Source organism: Podarcis pityusensis (assembly GCF_964106645.2).
Source record: "Podarcis pityusensis genome assembly, chromosome: 5".
Lineage (NCBI taxonomy): Eukaryota > Metazoa > Chordata > Lepidosauria > Squamata > Lacertidae > Podarcis > Podarcis pityusensis.
Genome location: NC_138032.1, coordinates 33832826 through 33846214, shown reverse-complemented (window position 1 = coordinate 33846214; position 13389 = coordinate 33832826). Strand labels below are relative to the sequence as shown.

Genomic DNA, 13389 nt, shown 5'->3' with positions numbered 1-13389 from the left:
TTCAAACTCGGCCCTTCAGATGTTTTGAGACTACAATTCCCACCATCCCTGACCACTGGTCCTGCTAGCTAGGGATCATGAGAATTGTAGGCCAAAAACATCTGGAGGGCCAAGTTTGAGGAAGCCTGTTTTAGACTAACTTTTTAAACTTTGCCACCCATAGGTTATTTTTTTTCCAGTTGGAGTCAGTGCTTTTCAACTCACACATGCTCTACCACAGAACTCCTATTTTCCATCCATGGTCCAACCAACAGTCAACCATGTTTCCTAGGTGCAGACCCAGTTCACATATCTTCATTACGCCCTAGTTGTCCACCAGCTTCATATGGCATTGAACACCTTTCTGGTCACTCCATGAGCTCATCCAAAGGGCTTCTGAAACTGAATCTGGAACCTCAGCATCACCACTGACAAGCACCTTAAGACCACCTTAAGTGGTAAGTTTATAAGTGCAAGGTCATATCTCTTTGACTGTGTATGTTTATAATCTTCTTAAGCAACTGAGCAATAGGATAGAAGAATTCTGTAGGAACTCATATCGGGCCCTAGTTGGCTGGAGTCTTCTCAGTGATCTTGGTGACCTCTTATTAGTGTTATTATTACTATTTTACAAAAACAGTGTGATACAAACCTGAACCTTGTGCAATTGAGGGTGGAGGCAGTTGGAACACAGGAAGCGGAACATCTGCAAAACCACAAACCCTGAATTCTGGGCATTGCTCAACAAATCCGTTCATATGGGCTAAAATATTATAGCATAATGTCGGTCTGCAAAGATAGTCACCCAGTATCACAAAATGCCACACGAGAACTCGCTCTGCTATCCTTACCCTTTACAGGAAATGCAGAAAGGGTTAAGATTTAGGCCTCACTTGTGGGCTTGCTGTCCATTTTCTTGCTGGTTATTAGATTCTTCACGGCTATTAGGTTTGTTTGAATAAGTTCTTTGTGCAATAGAGTTTTCCCACGTCCTTTCACTTGCTGGTTAGTCGCGTGTCCTAAGTCAGAGAGGAGCCATAGCCATGAATTCTTAAAGGAGATCCCGCCTGCCCCCTGCCCACCTCCAGAGCCAGACATCTGCCTTGGAGGGAATTCACTAACATCTGCCATACTTACTTCCCCCTTCTATTTTCAAGTCTCCTTTTCTTTCCCTCTTAAAAAAAAAAAAAGTGCAGGAACAGATGTTTCAAGTTGTTTTCTTTTTAAATAGTGTGAAATGTAGACAAATACTAGAGAAGAGGAGGGGGATAATAAAAGCAGAGAGATGGACCCTGTAGCTTTGGGAAAACCCAGAAAGAAAAGTATGGCTTTGTCTGTCCGGGGAAATGTACCTTTTCACTGAAATCTGGCACTGAGCAATATAAGAAAAATAAGAAAGCCCATCACAAAAGTGCCTCCTTGAGTAATGCGCTTATGCAAATGATGCATTTGCATTTGTGTGCATATTTCCCATTCAGTCAACAAGCACAGATGTCATACTTTGCCGGAATGAAAAGTTATTTTGGACTCTTCCAAGTTTCTACAGTATCCATGAAGGAAAACTGGGGAAAAGGAATTGTCTCCGGATAACACCCGTCCAATGCTGTTCTTGACACTCTTGCATGAATGAAGCCTTTTGTAAATGACCACACAGGAGAAGATAGGCCCTACCTCTGAAAACTCTTGCACGCTTCATAGATGACAATATCATATTGGATTATAAAAGTTAAAAAAGGAAAAGTGCATGTACTTAGAAGCTCCTGTAGCATAGGGGCAAAGAAATCCTAACCCCTGATCATGTCCCTCTGCCTGGCTCTGCTTGTGGGAGGTCCCTACTGCACCCACTGAAAATGAGGCAGCATCCCCACTGGAGGTGGCCAACACAAACTCTGAAAATGGGGCAGGGAGGGGGTGAAGCCTGACTAGATACCATAAATGGGCCTGATCTGGGCCTCTCTGTTGTGCCGGCCTGAAAGTACATGTATGAATTTGCCTTCCCCACTAGACCTTGCTTATTCACTTCAATGGAGAGGAATCTCCCTGTGGAAAAAGGTGAGGATATGTGGAGCTGAATACAATAGGAAGCCCAGGCTGAACTTTGCATCAGAAGTCCTTGGCCTCACTTAGCCGAATGAATGGGAGGGACTGGCTCTGCTTGTGGGAGGTCCCTACTGCACCCACTGAAAAATGAGGCAGTATCCCCACTGTAGGTGGCCAGGATAAACTCTGAAAATGGGGCAGGGAGGGGGTGAAGCCAGGCTAGATACCACAAATGGGCCTGATCTGGGCCTCTCTGTTGTGCCGGCCTGCAGGTCACACAGCAAAAACTGGCAGGTTTACTGCCCTTCCCCTTTTGCCCTAAATGGTGCAAGTTGCAGGGCTTTGAAAGCAGCAGCGCCTCTTCTGCTCCACTCAGCCCAGTTGCTCCCAGCCAGGAGTTGGCCAAGAGCCAAATTATTGGCTCCTCATTCATAGAAACATTTATATACCACCTTTGTTGTTGTTGTTTAGTCATTTAGTTGTGTCCAACTCTTCGTGACCCCATGGACCAGAGCACGCCAGGCACCTCTGTCTTCCACTGCGTCCCGCAGCTTGGTCAAACTCATGCTTGTAGCTTCGAGAACACTGTCCAACCATCTCATCCTCTGTCGTCCCCTTCTCCTTGTGCCCTCCATCTTTCCCAACATCAGGGTCTTTTCCAGGGAGTTTTCTCTTCTCATGAGGTGGTCAAAGTATTGGAGCCTCAGCTTCAGGATCTGTCCTTCCAGGGAGCATTCAGGGCTGATTTCCTTGAGAATGGATAGGTTTGATCTTCTTGCAGTCCATGGGACTCTCAAGAGTCTCCTCCAGCACCATAATTCAAAAGCATCAATTCTTCAGCGATCAGCCTTCTTTATGGTCCAGCTCTCACTTCCATACCACCTACTTGCCCTCATAAGAATTGCCCAAGAAAGCTCAAAACAATAAAATCCTGAGACAATAAAAATGAAGGGGTGGGTAACAGCACAATGTATTTATTTATGCAATTTCTTTCATTTTTTCATTATTATTTTTTGCTTTATACCCCCCGAAATTCAAAGTGATCTACAGAAAAAGTCGACGATAAACAAGAAAACAGCATCAAATACTGAGGGTCTCTCATAGTTCTCTAGTATGATATAAATGGAAACTGAGGGGCAGTTCATGTTGGCCACATTTTACTATATGCCATGGGTGCCTGTGATGTTTTGTTCTAATCTAGAGGGTTGTTTTTTTATTTTAAAAAAATCTTTTTATTAGTTTTTATAAATACAAATTTAACTCAGCATCATTTACATATTTACCGTATTTTTCGCTCTATAAGACGCACCAGACCATAAGACACACCTAGTTTTTGAAGGAGGAAAACAAGGAAAAAAATATTCTGAATCTCAGAAGCCAGAACAACAAGAGGGATCGCTGTGCAGCGAAAGCAGCGATCCGGCTTGCTGTTCTGGCTTCTGGGATAGCTGCGCAGCCTGCATTCGCTCCATAAGACGCACACACATTTCCCCTTACTTTTTAGGAAGGAAAAAGTGAGTCTTATAGAGCAAAAAATACGGTACTTCATAAGATTATCTGAATCTCGTGAGCCCCCCCCTTCATGGATCCAATATTCTTCAATCTACACATCAATTAAATCTCTATTTTTTCTGCTTATCTAACTTGTCAATTGCTTCTTTTGCTTTAAAAGTTATTTTTAAAGTCCAGCTAATGCTTTTATTTCCTTAAAATGTTCTCTTAGGTATGTTATAAATTTTTCCCATTCTTTCTTAAGGTCCTTATCTTCTTGATTCCTTAATCTCGCCGTTAGTTTTGCCATTTCGGCATAGTCCATCATTTTGGCTTGCCATTCTTCTTTAGTTGGTATTGTTGTATCCTTCCATTTTGGGGCTAATAGCATCCACACAGCCGTTGTTGCATACATAAATAATATTTTCTGTTGCTCTAGAGTTTTTGACAAGCTGTATGCAAACCTAGACAGCATCTTAAAAAGCAGAGACATCACCTTGCCAACAAAGGTCTGTATAGTTAAAGCTATGGTTTTCCCAGTAGTGATGTATGGAAGTGAGAGCTGGACCATAAAGAAGGCTGTTCGCCGAAGAATTGATGCTTTTGAATTATGTTGCTGGAGGAGACTCCTGAGTGTCCCATGGACTGCAAGAAGATCAAACCTATCCATTCTCAAGGAAATCAGCCCTGAGTGCTCACTGGAGGGACAGATCCTGAAGCTGAGGCTCCAGTACTTTGGCCACTTAATGAGAAGAGAAGACTCCCTGGAAAAAACCCTGATGTTGGGAAAGATGGAGGGCACAAGGAGAAGAGGACGACAGAGGACAGGATGGTTGGACAGTGTTCTTGAAGCTACCAGCATGAGTTTGACCAAACTGCGAGAGGCAGTGGAGGACAGGAGTGCCTGGTGTGCTCTGGTCCATGGGGTCACGAAGAGTCGGGCACGACTAAACGACTAAACAACAACAAAATGCAAACTCTACTTAAGGGTAGTTAAAATGAGGGTGCTTGCAATAAGTTTTCTGTAGTGGTCAGTGACTGATTAACAGGTGGGAAAGCTGAGAGTGGGAATGTTTAGGATATTGACAAGTGTAGCAATGCGCTAGAGCAGCGTCACTGACTGCATGGGATTGTCACACTGCGCTCTGGTCTCGCCCTGAATGGCTTGCCTTCTGTTGAAGACCCAGATCTCCCATAGCCAGGAGACCCTGGGGAACAGACAGAGGTCCTCAACTCCAGCACGGATTTGGAAGATCCAGGAAGAGACCTCACCAGGCCTGTCTGCGAAGGTTTCCCTGGAAGGACTCTTAGGCTGGGACCGCAGCTCACCTGCAGCAGAAGGACCCCATTTTGAGTTAGAGTGGGAGGTCAAGCTGCCTCCCAGGCGCTTGGGCTACAGGGCATTAGAAGGTGCAGATTCAGGTGGCCACTCAGTGAAGGAGTCGGCATCTGAAAGCCTAAGGAAACAGCAACTTTGAAAGACCAAAATCTTGTTGAAAGGCATTGTTTCAGGGAGGGGAACTGAAAAACTGAAGAGAATTAAAGAATAATGTCCCTCTCCTTTCATGTAAGTGCTCTCCTGAAGGCGTACCTATTCTTTTTTTATGCCTTCACACTGCCTGATATGGTAAGATCACTGTGATGATTTTACAGTGGAGTCAAGGAGCTAGGTAAACCAAGGAGCATCTTCTCCAGAGAGGAAAGCTCAAGCTGCAATCCTTTGTATTTCCATGAATCTGACGCCAAGCCCGGCAAATGCTGCGGGGATCTATGGGAATTCCCCACCCATTGTGCACAAGAGTTCTTGGCCTCTGCCCTGCCGTTGCCCTTTGGTTTGTCAGCCTTGTGATATGAAAAGGAGGGAGGGGAGAATAAGAAATGAAGTTAGATGCAAGAGTAGAATTCCAGAGAAGCAGTCTTGGGAACAGCCACAAAAGGCTGTCCACACAGAAAACCCTGGAGCTGCTGAGGTGCTACCGTGCCACTATTTGTGAAAGGTGAAATAGCTGCTCTGTTTCCACATTCTGGACATATGCTTTGCTTCTACAAAGGGAAGGACATTTTCTGTGGTGGCACCTTAACTCTGGAATGTCCTTTCTAAGAAGGTGCTCATTACAAGCTATTTGGCACCAGCCGAAGGCCTTCTTCTTTGTCCAGACATTCTAGTTGGCAGATTATTTTTGGAATTGCTTTTATCATTCTGGGGTTTTTCTTTTGCCTAGTTCTGTTTTGTTGCACTTTTTTATAAAAAAGAGTTGCATGTAGACATCGTGCCATCTAGCAAGTGAGTAGGAACTGCTGTTCTCCACGATGCTGCTACCTTACTATAGAACTGAGCATGAACCAAGAAGGTGAGACAAGGAAGGATGAGCACCACAAGGCTGGCATTTATTTGAAGCCTTTCCTTCAAAGCTAAGGTTTACAGAGGACATGAAAGGCTGCCCTTTCCAAGTGGTACCTTGGTTCTCAAATGCCTTGGTACTCAAACAACTTGGAAACCAAACACTGCAAACCCGGAAATAAATGTTCCGGTTTGTGAACTTTTTCCAGAAGCCGAATATGCTCCATTTTGAGTGTTATGCTTCCGATTTGAGTGCCACACTTCTCTTTTGAGTGTTACACTGAGGTCTGTCCGTTTTTGCTATTTCTTTTGCGTTTTTGTGGCTTTTTGTTTTGTTTTTGTGACTGTGTGGAACCCAGTTCAGCTACTGACTGGTTGACTGTGTGACTGCAGTACATTGTTTATTGCTTTCATTTTATGGATCAATGGTCTCGTTAGATAGTAGAATTCGTGTTAAATTGCTGTTTTAGGGGTTGTTTTGAAAAGTCTAGAACGGATTAATCTATTTTGCCTTACTTCCTATGGGAAAGCGCGCCTTGGTTTTGGAACGCTTTGGTTTTGGAACGGACTTCCAGAACGGATTAAGTTTGAGAACCAAGGTACCATTGTACAGGTTAAAGATAAACAGCCTTAACAAGGCTGACATTGTCCATTAATGGGCTGATCCTGGACTGAAGATTGAGCAGTTCAGTTTGTCAGTCTTCCCCACTATGGTGAGATATACTGTATTTCTGTTTAAACTGCAGCAATACTTTCTTAATTTGAATCTCTGCACATTTATCTGCATTCCCCTCCCTCGTGCATTGCACAAACTTTCCCCTCCTTCTCCATCACTGTAAGTACCGGTAGTCAATCATTCTCCTTTGAAGAATGTATCATTATGTGATAAAGTGCAGGAGTCGTACATGCAGTTAATATTTGGAGGAGCAGCCATCTGTTTTTCTACAGCTTTGAAGATATTACAGCCTTTTAGGTCTTGTGTTTTTATTATCGTATTTTATTTGTGCAATTAATTGCTTTGGTATTTTCTTTGTCTGCAAACTGCCCTGTGAATTTTTATTGAAGGGTAGTATAAAAATCCCCTCAATAAATAAAATGGCCATGCACTGAGATTTCTTTCCATATCTCATTCATTACTGACATCTCATGTGAGCTGGCCACCTCGCGGCTTGGGAAATCTGCAGCAGCATCAAATCAAAATGAAATAAAAATATAGAAAAGATTCTGTAGAAAAGATTTGGCTGTTAAAAAGAACACCACCACCATAATTATTCAATTGAATTGGGTGGAGCAGTTTTAAGAAGAAGTGAAAACTTCCACAAAGAGCTATAAATGTTGCTCATCTTCTGACACCCCCCACCACATCACATTTGGACTGATAGCAACTGGTGGGTGGAATTTAGATCAGGAAGTTGATACGGGGAAAAGAATTAGCTCCTTTCCCAGTACTGCTGTTCCCTCACACAGCTGGTTTTAAAACTTTTAAAGGCGCTTAGGAAGATCAGCTCTTTTGCACAACATGCTCTCTCGTCCTCACAGGGCTTTCTTTGACCGCTGAGAGCTGAAGCTGGGCAACAATAACATGAAATACCATTTTGGGACATGTGCGTTATAAAACCAAAAAAAGCACAATTAAAATATCTCTGTATCTATATATTTTTAAAAAGAGCAGATTAAAAACAATGCAAACAGATTAGAAGCAGCAGCCAACGAGGAGACAAAGAACAGCAGCAGCAGCAAAAGTCAACTCCCCTTGGTAGGTGAAAGGCCTGTCTGAACAAGAAGGGCTTTGCCAATGAAAAACCAGCAAAGAGGAGGCTAGGCAGGTCTCCCTGGGGAGGGAGTTCCAAAATCCAGGTGCAGTGCCCTTTTGGAGTATTCCTTAACAATGATAAGATTGGTCAGTTTCGTATCATTTGTTCTTGTCAATGCAAATTCAGTGGCTTCCTCCACACAAGTTCTGGAGATAGACAGCTGTGGCAGTTTCATGTTATCTGCACCTCTGTTGTCATTGGATAAAATGGAACTGACACAGCTGCCTATCTCCAGGAAATAACCTGGGTACTAAACTTAAGTTTTGCCCAAGGATCGAAAGTCTACCAGTTATAGCACAAAGCAAGATATGTAGGCAACTCCTGAGAGATTACATTCCACAGTTCCTATTTAGAAGACTGGCATCGGTGCCAGAAATAAGGCTGTGCGGGCAGTTCCCCAGCACAAGGGGCCGAGCCAAGGGGGCATAAAATTGAGAAGATCCATAACTGAGAAGATCCATTGCGGGAGCCAGATGTTGGTCTCACACAGGGCGCCATATTACAAAAGATTACCAAAGTCTGCCCCAGTTGGGCACTTCTTAATGCAGACTATTTTGATGGGAAGATCAAGAGTGTGAGATGTAGGATTTGCAGACCAAAAAAAGTGGAACCTGTACACAAAAGACAACAAAACCACTAACCCCAATTGCCCAGGTGTAACTGGTTTTACCCTGCTGTAGCCACCCCTTCCATGGGAATCAGTGCCAATTGAGAGGGGCCGCACAGCCTTCACGTAGTGCTCTCATTCTCTGCCGTCTCCTTAACAAAAGATTTCTGCCAAGCATAGCTTTGTAGAGGCTGGACATCTGTCGCTCTTTAGGAGCGGGATGTGTGTGTGCGTGTGTACGATTTGCCCATTGAAAAGTAGTGACCTGTCAGCCTTGATTGATGGTCACAAGCCTCTGGTCTCAACCCCTCCTGTGGGAAAAGAGGGCTAGCCAAGCAATGCCTTCATTCACATGCTAATACCAGACTATAAATGCAAGCAGAGCAGGGCAATCATGTAAGAGAAAGCCCCAGAAGGCAAGGGGAGCAGCCAGCTGCCAAAGGGCTTCCTCCCCTTTCTCCCCTAAGCCTTGGGGCAGGCGAAGTGGATTACAATGACTGCCACAACCCTGGCCAGCTGCGTGCAGAAGCTTTCCAACACCAAAGAGGAAAGGAAGGTATGTCACATTCTGTAAGTGGCTTGAGATAGAAGAAGTCTTGAGGGTTTAAGGACACACGAAGGGTTGTATCCAACTAACAGCCATCGAAATGAATGGATGTAAGGTTAGGCATGCCCACTCATTTCAATGGCTCTACTCTGAGTAGGACTAACGTTGTGTGTAACCCTATGTGTTCTCATTCTAGTGGTCGCTGTTTCTGTGTTTTACTAGGAGGTAACTCCTAATTTAGCTCTCAAGCGACTAACCCACAGACAGTATCGAGAGATAAGCTAAGAGCTAGTTAGAAGAACACAGAGCAATTTGGCACCAAAGGTAAAGTACAAAACACATGGGTGTGTGCAGGCTCTGACTGTTATCTGTACACACATATTTAATATGGAGTTGTATATTTCTGTCCATACATGTGACCCAGGAGAAAAATATATCTAGTTTATATAAACTATATTTACTGCTCTTAATTTTGCTTTATATGCTTAATTTTTATCACCAACTATTTTTTTTTAGAAAGTAGATTATTTGTGTGTAGAATTTAGTATATGCTGTTGTAGAAATGAAAGCCGGCAGCACTGCAGGGATTTAATGTTCCACCTGACCTGATTTCCATCACAATCAGCAGCAAAAATACAACTGCAAGTGGTTGTCAAAAGAACTGTCTGACTGGGTGGGTTGTGGAATGAAATTTTAATAAAAACCACAATATATTAGATTATGGGAAACTTGTAAAAAGCTTTTATGGAGAGTTTTATAACAAAGCTCATGCTCCGAACATAATTGAAATCACTGTTTCCTGTTTCTTCCTTGGTAACTGGGTTGTTAGGCAAAACAAATTCAGCAATCCTACGCACACTTGCCCGGGAGTAGGGCTTACTTCTGAGTAAACATGTATAGGATTGAGTTGTCAGTTTTCCTTGTCAGACTTTATACAAAATTGAACTAGGTGGAAATCTGGTGTATGGGTATTGTGTCAGGAGAGTGTTTGACAACCGAACTGGTAAAATACTGGCCACATTAGTACCCATGAATTATTTGCTGCTATATGGAATTATTTGCTGCTATATGGAAAAGCCATCTGTTTTTAAGAACAAAAACATTGAAGCCCTATGTGCATTTGAACTGACAAGACCAGTAGCCAAAAGCAGGATCCAAGCTTTCCATGTAGAAAAGGTACTCTTAACATTCTCCCTCTAATCACTGTAGTTAAGAAAACCTTTGATTGAAAGGAAACGAAGGGAGAGGATCAACAACTGCTTGGACCAGCTCAAGGAGACTGTTGTTGGGGCCTTTCGGCTTGATGTAAGTTTCGGTTTTTAGCGTGCCTCTGCGCCATCTCCCTTTTTGCTTTATTTTTTCAGCATTGTTCAAAAACAGTTCTTTGTCACTAATAACCCACTTTGTTGCTGCACTTTTAAACAGCAATCTAAACTTGAAAAAGCAGATATCCTCGAAATGACGGTAAAGCATCTCCAGAATATCCAAAATAGCAAAGTTATGGGTAAGTGGATTTATGTACTTGTATGCTTTACTCTTCTACCCCTTCGTGTTTATTCAAACCTCTGTAACTTCTGCACTGCTTTGAACATTGTTCCGTCCAATCTTATTGTTCGAAAAGTAAAACAGAAAAGTCAGAAGACAGTACTTTTCCAGCCTGATGTTACTGATAAAACTTTGTAAATTGTATAAAATAGTGAGACGGAACAGTTTAAGCAGTGACTACTGGATTCCATGCTAAATAAAAAATACTAAGGCTGCAATCCTATGTATACTTACCTGGGCAAAAGTCCGCTCAAACTCACTTCTGACTAGATATTATAGCACCGAAGGGGCCTTCTCAGACAATCTGCTTACTGTATTGTTTATTGAAGGCTGTCCACACCACTCAACATCTTCAAACAAAACCATAGAAGGATCCTATTTCCCAAACATTCATACTGCAATCCTTGAATTGCAATTCACACCTTCTGGTGTCTCCATTGCCTCAGCAAGTCCACACTATAATGGTGTAAGCCTCTTAAAGAATGTGCTTTCACAAAGTACTTCTCAATATCCCATTTCTAGTTTAGTGTGTTAATGCAATGCTGAGAGGGGGAAAATTACTGACTGGAAGTACCCATTTTCTTACATGATATCAGTACTTAAGATGGAGGGCTGTTAGCACTGTTCATAGCCATACTATAAAGTATCGGTTGAAGTCCTTGCCTTTAACAGTGCATGCACAAGAGACTCAACATGGCAGCAACAATAGTTTCACTTATGAAGTTGCGGTGACAGGCACGTTGGAGCTACAACCAGGAATTCATGGCTTCTTGTACAGTTGCCTTGTGTAGTCTGGTGCCGGGACAACAGGTTGGAGTATCTCCTTGGAAGTAAAGGCTTAACGGGTATTGAGATGGCTCTTTTAACCCAAACTAACCCTTGGTGCCACCTCCACAGAAAGGCCTATAAAGGTTTCCTCATTAGGCTGGGAGCATACACCTGGGTAATAATAGCTTTTCTGACTCCCACTTGGTGTAGGCTTGACAAAACAGCCCCAGATATATTTTTTCATGTGTAAAGTCCAAAGCATTGAAGATAAAATAACCAGGGTACCAAAATGAGGTAATAGAATGTAACGGTACTTGTATAGAGTTTCCAAGGGCTGTACATGTTTCAGAGGTGGTCCCTGCAGAGCAAAATTTTGCCTGAAGGTATTTTGCTCACATTTTCAGCTAAGTAGCTTAGCAGTAGCTAAATAGTATTGCCCAGATGTTAACATAGACAGCAATCCTAACTCCACTTACCTGAGATTAAGTTATATTGAATTAAGTTGGACTTACTTCTGAGTGGACATGGCTAGGATTGGTTAGCGGCTTGGTTTTTATCACATTATACATCACTCTGTAAGCAAAGGTGATACTGTGAACCTCAGAGGGTTTGTAGACCATTCTTAGCAACCAAATATATCTTGGTGAACTAAGCACATGAAACAATTATGTTTGCACTTGCAAAGAATACTAAAGTGCTATGCTGAAGCAGGCTATCAAGCTAGATTGTTGTCAGTGACAAGAGAATGTGTGTTATATGAAAAGAGGCGACTTTTCATTCTATTGGGCAGGGGCGGACTTTGGTTATAAACTAGAGTCTTGACTCTTTAATAACAGGAAGCGTCTTCTGTTCTTGTTCAGCAGATTCCAAGATGGGTTTGGAAGCTCAGCAGAGGTACAGCACTGGGTATATCCAGTGTATGCACGAAGTCCACAATCTCCTCCTGACCTGCGAATGGATGGACAAGACCCTTGGGGCACGGCTACTGAACCACCTGCTGAAGTCCTTGCCCAGATCTAGTGAGGAAACCTGCAAGGCAGACTTGAGTTCTACCACCCCTGGGAACAGCAAGGGGAATAGCACAGGGTCCAACCAATCTCAGGATCAGTTCCAGCCCGCCGAAGACAAGCCGGGGTTGAAAAAGCCATTCCAGCCCCAAACACCCTCGCACTGTAATCAGCGCGAGTCGTCTCCTCCCGGTCAGATCCTGCAGTCTCATTTTGCACACAATGGCATTAACATGGGGTCATTAGACATGTGGAGACCGTGGTAAAACTTGTCTTGGAGAAACCTTATTTCTAATCTTAGACCCTCTTTTATATGTATCTTATAGATATGCCTCTTTAAAACACTTTTTGGAGCAAGTCTGCTCCTGTAGGTGTACTAAAGACCAGGGTACTTCAAGCCGAAGTAAACCGCTGCGTAGCCTGCATTGTAGAAGGCTGCTATTTTATTGTATTTATTTAATGCATCTAAATTATTTTATAGAATCTTCTCTTGGGCTGTTTAGTGTATGTGACTTATATAATGTTCCTTTTCATATGCTATTAAAAGAATTAACAACTTATTAATAAAAATAGAAACCACAGCGAGATGCTGGTCTTGCGTTTGTGCAGCTACTGTTAACTAGGAGCATATTGAGCCAGACCATTGATCCATCGGACTCAGTATTGTCTCTACACCGATTGGCAGCAGCTCTCCAGGATTTCAGGCAAGGATTTCTGCAAGTCCTACCTGGAGGTGTCAGGGTTTGAACCCAGAACCTTCTGTGTCATTCAAAGCAGACACTCTGCCCCTGAGCTATTGCCTGTTCCAAAACTGGGGAATTTCTACTTCCATTTCCCAGGATTACAGACAGGAGGGGAAACTTGTCTCCATTGCTCCATTGCAACTGAAGGAAAAAAGAAGAAGCAGTTGTGTCCCTTAGCTTGCAAGTGTTCTAGATGTGCAGAAGGCTTTTTATAAGAGAGAGCATCCAAACATGCTATTCCTCACCTGGAGTTTGAGATGGTACTGTTTAGCAAAACTTTGCAGCATAGTCCTGGAATAGCTCAGTCAGTAGCGCATGAGATTCTTCATATCAGGGTCGTGGGATCGAACCCACGTTGGGTGAAAGATCCCTGCACTGCAGGGAGGTGGGCTACATTACCTTTGTGGTCCCTTCCAACTCTACAGATCTATGATTCTATATGGTTCTCATTGAAGGATCTTGCATCTTCAAGACCTAGGCGGAGACTTGATCAGGGCTTGATAAGGT

General features: G+C 43.1%; 1 protein-coding gene across 3 annotated transcripts; it reads left to right on the top strand.

Annotated features, from left to right (window-relative positions):
* Positions 1-8373: 8373 nt before the first annotated feature.
* On the top strand, positions 8374-12698 carry LOC308478096 (transcription cofactor HES-6-like). Of its 3 annotated transcripts, none has more exons than XM_081007370.1 (4): positions 8374-8842; positions 10029-10124; positions 10245-10323; positions 11996-12698. In XM_081007370.1, the coding sequence occupies exons 1-4, from the start codon at positions 8645-8647 to the stop codon at positions 12403-12405; spliced, it is 783 nt and encodes a 260-aa protein (XP_080863496.1). In that variant the 5' UTR covers positions 8374-8644; the 3' UTR covers positions 12406-12698. The 3 variants fall into 3 exon arrangements, with proteins under 3 accessions (XP_080863496.1, XP_080863495.1, XP_080863497.1); XM_081007369.1 differs by having other exon boundaries at positions 8377-8842; positions 11993-12698; XM_081007371.1 differs by having other exon boundaries at positions 8663-8828; positions 11993-12698.
* The last annotated feature ends 691 nt before the right edge of the window (positions 12699-13389 follow it).

Bases quoted from the DNA above. Each gene is read 5' to 3' on its own strand.
- LOC308478096 (XM_081007369.1), top strand. From the start codon at position 8,645: ATGCAAGCAGAGCAGGGCAATCATGTAAGAGAAAGCCCCAGAAGGCAA. The intron at 8,843-10,028 runs GTAAGTGGCTTG...TAATCACTGTAG, and splicing joins AGGAAGGTATGTCACATTCT to TTAAGAAAACCTTTGATTGA. The intron at 10,324-11,992 runs GTAAGTGGATTT...GTTCTTGTTCAG, and splicing joins CCAAAATAGCAAAGTTATGG to CAGATTCCAAGATGGGTTTG.